The 5297-nt window shown below is 65.9% G+C and overlaps 4 protein-coding genes across 4 annotated transcripts in view; 1 reads left to right on the forward strand and 3 right to left on the reverse strand.

The window, feature by feature from the left end:
* Positions 1-7: 7 nt before the first annotated feature.
* Positions 8-794, reverse strand: MNEG_8153 (hypothetical protein; the record flags this gene model as incomplete). Its single annotated transcript, XM_014043369.1, has 2 exons — positions 8-125; positions 307-794. 2 exons carry the CDS (start codon positions 792-794, stop codon positions 8-10), a joined length of 606 nt encoding a protein of 201 aa, XP_013898823.1.
* A 1130-nt stretch (positions 795-1924) lies between these two features.
* On the reverse strand, positions 1925-2756 carry MNEG_8154 (hypothetical protein; the record flags this gene model as incomplete). The annotated part of the gene is made up of 2 exons (XM_014043370.1): positions 1925-2147; positions 2569-2756. 2 exons carry the CDS (start codon positions 2754-2756, stop codon positions 1925-1927), a joined length of 411 nt encoding a protein of 136 aa, XP_013898824.1.
* A 192-nt stretch (positions 2757-2948) lies between these two features.
* MNEG_8155 (hypothetical protein) lies at positions 2949-3725 on the forward strand (the record flags this gene model as incomplete). The annotated part of the gene is made up of 2 exons (XM_014043371.1): positions 2949-3127; positions 3509-3725. 2 exons carry the CDS (start codon positions 2949-2951, stop codon positions 3723-3725), a joined length of 396 nt encoding a protein of 131 aa, XP_013898825.1.
* Positions 3726-4957: 1232 nt separating this feature from the next.
* Positions 4958-5297, reverse strand: part of MNEG_8156 (hypothetical protein) — a gene marked incomplete at both ends in the record, with an annotated part of 1667 nt that continues 1327 nt past the window's right edge. The window contains one exon of the mRNA XM_014043372.1: positions 4958-5291. Within this exon, the coding sequence (XP_013898826.1) occupies positions 4958-5291 (334 nt within the window). The remainder of the gene's footprint in view (positions 5292-5297) is intronic.

A 5297-nucleotide genomic window follows, 5' to 3' on the forward strand; every position in this document is an offset into this window, starting at 1 on the left:
CCGCCACTCACAAGGCGGCCAGCGGCGGCGGCGGGCCGGCCGGGCTCGCCGGCTGCACGCCGCCCTCTGCTGCGGCTGAGCCTTGGGTGAGAAAGTCCACAGCCTGCGAGAGCGCCTGCAGCGCCCTGCGGAGGGAGACGGCACCATTCATCAGGCAAAGGGCCCATGGGCGCGACGGCGCTGGCCGCAGGGCGTCATTGTGAGAGGAACAACATACAATCACGAACGCGATACAGCAGCGCCAGCGTGAACCTATGCAGGAGACCCCCTGCGCACCCTCAACGGATGCAAGGGCCCCCCGCTCACCCGTCCCGCCCCTGGCTGCCGCGCCTGAATGCGGCCGCCAGGCGCTGCGCCTTGACCCCCGGCGGCAGCAGCGGGTCAAACAGCAGCGCCTCCAGGTCCCCCTCCCGCTGCATCCGCTCCTCCTGCTGCTGGCGCAGCTGCTCGAGCCGCCGCTGGCCCCACGCCGCCTCATCGGCGTTCGCGAGCGCGTGCGCCCAAGCGCCTTGGGTCTTGCTGTGGCCACCAACTGGTCCGCCATGCTCCACAGGCCCAGCGCTCGAGGGGTGGATAAATGTCGCCTCCGCCGGCTTCAAATCTAGCTTCCACTGGTCGCCCTGCCGCTGCAGCTGGGGGTGCTGGTGTGAGAAAAGGTCATGCTGCTGGTGCTGCTGCTGCTGCTGCTGCTGCTGCTGCTGCTGCTGCTGCTGCTGCTGTTGTTGCTGTTGTTGCTGTTGTTGCTGCTGCCGCTGCTGTTGCTGCTCGCTGATCCTGCCGGCAGGGCCGCACATGTTGATCCCCTGTCTAAACCTGCCACTGCTGCTCCTGTTCCGCCGCTCTCGCAGCCGCCACCGCCGCCACTGCAGCTAGCCCCACCCCGTGCCGGCTGCGCCGCCGCCGCAGCAGCCCCGCACGCCTCTATGCCGTGCGGCGAGTCCGCCAGCTCGCAAGGCATAGAACGGGTCTCCACTCTAGAGCTGTGGGCCCCAGTGGCTGACTGCATCGCCCGCTGGCCTTCCGTCGCCAGGTCCATCAAGCTGTTGCATGCCGGTAGCAATGACGACCTGCTGGACTCCAGCGGCTCTTGAACCGGACAGGACAAGGATGCGGGAAGGCCTCTCGCTTCACACCGTCGGTGCATCTGCAGCAGGCAGCGCGGCTGCTCCTGCTGCTCCTGCTGCTGCTGCCGCGGCTGTCGCTGCCGCCCCTACTGTGGCGCGACATGCGGCTGGCCGGCGCTTGCCCCAGCGGTCGCCGCCGCCGCCTTGGCGGCCGGATGGCACCCCGCGGTGCAGGCGGAGGCGAGGTACTGCTGCTGAGCCTTTGCCAAGAACAAAACTGATTGAAAACGGCCCAGCGTCCCAGCCTCAATATCATCTGGCCCGCTGCTGCATTTGCGCACTACGGCCTGCTTGGTTTATAGCTCTGCATAGGAAAGGGCGCCTCAGCTGCCGTGGGGGGCGTTGCGTGTGCGCCGGCTTCTGCTGCAAAATAAGTGGCTCCATGCCGCGGCGCCGCCATGGCGCGCTGCACAGGACATCTGGCTCGCGTGGCCCGATCCCTGGCGACGAGGGCGCTGATAGAGAGCTCGACCTCTCCCCTTGCCGCTGCCCCGCTGCTCGCGCAGCACCTGCTGCAGCTGCCGCTGTATGGTCAGCAGAGCCACTTGTTCTGCCTGGGCCAGCTCCAAGGCCGCGTGCACAGCCTGACGGAGCGTCGGCTGCAGCGGCGTGCCAGACGCGAGCAGCTTGCGCAGCGTTGCTGCCGGCGAGCAGCTGCCGGCCATCCTCGTGGGGTGGCCGCCTTCGGCGCCCTCGCCGCCCGGCAGCGCGCCGCCACGCAACCTTCTCGGCGGCGAAAACGCTTTTCTTAAGCGGCGTGGGAGCTACGGGTGCCGCCGCCCGTGCCGCAGGGGCGGCGCTTACGCGCTGTTGCGGCGGCACACCGACTTGGTCTTGCCGCTGGCGAGCCGCACCGTGCGGCAGACGACCTCGCCGGGCCCCACCATCTCCACGCCATCGGTGAGGCCGTCGGCCGGCAGCTCAGAGGACAGGTCCCTGTCGCTGAGGGTGCATAGCACCGAGGGGCGCTGCGGCACCTTGCTGCAGCTTGCAGCCTTCAGGCGGTGCACACGCGCCCTGGGGCTGGATGCAGGTGGGGGGTGGCGGGGGGAATTACGTGTTCTATTTGTGGCAGCAGCCGGCTCTACAAGCGCCTCAACAGGCTGTCTGCCGCGGCATGCTTATCTACTGGGGCCGACCAGTCCCGATTGCGCATGCATCACGTGCAGCCGCATGCAATCGCGCCCGCAGGCTACCGTTCTGCTGCACTTCTCTGCTGCGCGTTTGCGAGTATGGCTGCCACCGTCACACGGCAAGTTGAGCCGGCAGCACCACAGCAGTTCGCAGCAGCTGGGCACGTGCATGGCTGCATGAATGGCTGTGGTGGCTGCAGCAGCGGCGGGGCGCCGCTCGCGCCCGCGCCCGCGCACGCATACGCACGCGAGCACTTGCGGACGAGAACAGGCTCCGATGCCCTGTGCGCTTTCTTCCCACCCTTTCTCACCGTGGAGAATTAGTCTCTGAGAACATACCGCGCAGCCCACGCTCCATGCTGCGGCCTGCGTCGGACAGACCGTTTCCGATGCCTTCCACGCCTCGTCCGAGGTTTGACAGGCCCAGGCCCAGGCCCAGGCCCATGCCCAGGCCGGCCAAGGCAATGGACACGCTCATGGCGAGCATCCCCCACTCCATTGCAACTTTGAACACTCGGCAATGACAAATCGCTGTCAGCATGTTCTTGATAAAGTTTGTGTTTAGGACGCAAGAGCTTGCGCAGTTGCAAGTTTGGTTTAGAACATGCTGACACTCCTCCTTCTGGTCGCCGCAATTTGTCATTGCCTGTCATTGTTGCGTTCTGGTCATTGCCGGCGTTTACAAGCCACAATGGAGTGGGGGATGCTGGCGATGAGCGTTTCCGTTGCTTTCGTCGGCCTGTGCCTGCATCTGGGCCTCTCGGACCTCGGAAAGGGCATCGGCAACGGTCTGTCCGACGCTGGCCGCAGCGTGGAGCGCGGCCTGCGCAACGGGCTGCGCGGTGCGTTCTCAGATACTATTTCTCCGCGGTGAGAACGTTCACTGGGCACAGCAGCATGTTTTGTCGCCGCCTGCGCATGTGCGTGTGCGAGCCGCTGCAGCCACCGCAGCGATGCGTGCAGCCGTGCACGTGCCTGGCTGCCGCTGCGCTGTGTTGCTGCCGACTCGAGATGCTGTGTCAGGCAATCACAGCCGTCTTGCAAACGAGCAGCAGATACGTGCACGAGAGCACCAGCCTGCGGGCGAGCCTGCAGCCGGCTGCAAGTCTTGCATGTGCCATGGGGATGCGTCGGCACCAGTCAATAAGCATGCCGCGGCAGACAGCCTGTTGAGGCGCTTGGAGAGCCGGTTGCCGCCACCAACAGCTCACGTAATTCCCCCCGCCACCCCCCACCTGCATCCAGCCCCAGGGCGCGTGTGCACCGCCTGAAGGCTGCAAGCTGCAGCAAGGTGCCGCAGCGCCCCTCGGCGCCCTGCACCCTCAGCGACGGGGACCTGTCCTCTGAGCTGCCGGCCGATGGCCTCACTGAAGGCCTGGAGATGGTGGGGCCCGGTGAGGTCGTCTGCCGCACGGTGCGGCTCTCCCGTGGCAAGACAAAGTCCGTGTGCCGCCGCAACGGCGCGTAGGCGTCGCCCCTGCGGCACCGGCAATGGCGCCTGGGGCACCGCCGCCGCTTACCGCAGTGCAAGCAGATATCGCCATAGCAACTCCAATTATTTGTTTCACGTGGCCGCAGTGTCATAAAGCAACTGGGTAGTGCATTTCACAGCCCCCTTGGGCACACGTCTGCCCTCCCCCCTCCGCCTGTACCCTGGCCGCCGTCTTGTTGGTGGCATGCACGTCCGCCTCGCCTTTGCTCGACACAGCTTACAGCTATCATGGTGTGCAGTGTTGGTGAAGAATGTGCAGTTATGGTGGCTTTGAGAGAAGGGACTAGGCAGCCGCTGCTGTGCTTCTTGGGCCAAACGCAATCACAAGGAGTGCGAGGGGACCCCCTTCAGCGCGCAGGGCTGGGACTGTGCCGCTTGAGCTCGTGGCGTTTGTTTGGCTTTCACTCGCTGGGGCTCCTCTCTTCAGCTGCGTGTGCACGAGATACCCCTCTGTTTGGGGGCCCCTGCCGTTAATGTTCCGCGCTCCTTGCTTAGAAGGAGTCACCCATGCGCCTGCCATGATGGCGCGCCGCAGGCACGCTGGCGCGTTACCTGGTTGAACCCCCTCGCCTGGCATCCTCAGTAGGAAAATGCGCCTGCCGGTGTAAACAGGGTGCTGCATGTGTCCAGTTTGCAATGCAGACCCTGCCTTGGTGGGGACACAAGTGCAGGTTTTCCTCACGGAGCGAGGCCTGGCTGGCTTGTACATGGCGGGCGCAGCGGCGCGGCCCCGCGCAGCGGCCGAAGGGCGGGACGGGTTAGAATTGGATACATCACGCCTGCAGCAAGCCACGCGACGGAAAGCAGATGGCTCTTGGGAGTGGAGGGAAGGGCAAGTGTGCCTAATGCAGGGTGGGGCAGGGGAAGCGGGGTGGGTCAGGCCGGGTGCGGGTTGGCCTTATCAACACTTTGGGCATCCCCACCAACATTGTCATGGCCCCAAACCAAACCACGCTACAGGACTTGGGGCCAACAGGAACGCTCGGCCCGGTGCTCAGCCTGCGCCTTGGAACCTTGGAAGCTGAGCGGACATGGGCCGACGCGCAGCCTGGGCGTGGCAAACAGGGCGTGAACTGCAATGGTGATCCGCCCCAACCCACACACATGGGCACAAGAGCGATGCTCCGTTGCAAGCAGATTGTGGTTTGCATTTACAGCGCTGATGGTCGGAACGGCCGGCTCAAGTGGCGAGGCCACCAACAGCACCGTCACACTTGCACGCCTTGAGGAACAGCATCCCCAGCTGCACCAACTGCTGCGTGCTGCTGCTGCTGCTGCTGCTGCTGCTGCTGCTGCTGCTGCTGCTGCCGCCGCTGTTGCTGCTGCTGCTGCTGCTGCTGCGGTTGGCCGCGGCCTGCCGGCGACCCGGGCACGCCGCCGAGCCGAGGCGCCGGCGCCGACGGCCCCCCTGCCGCACCCGCTGTGATGCGGCACACCGCGCGCTTCGGGGAGCCCGGCTGCTGCTGCTGCTGCTGCTGCTGCTGCTGCTGCTGCTGCTGCTGCTGCTGCTGCTGCTGCTGCTGCTCCTGCAATGACGGCGGGCTGCGC

Source organism: Monoraphidium neglectum, assembly GCF_000611645.1.
Source record: "Monoraphidium neglectum strain SAG 48.87 unplaced genomic scaffold scaffold01520, whole genome shotgun sequence".
Taxonomy (NCBI): Eukaryota; Viridiplantae; Chlorophyta; class Chlorophyceae; order Sphaeropleales; family Selenastraceae; genus Monoraphidium; species Monoraphidium neglectum.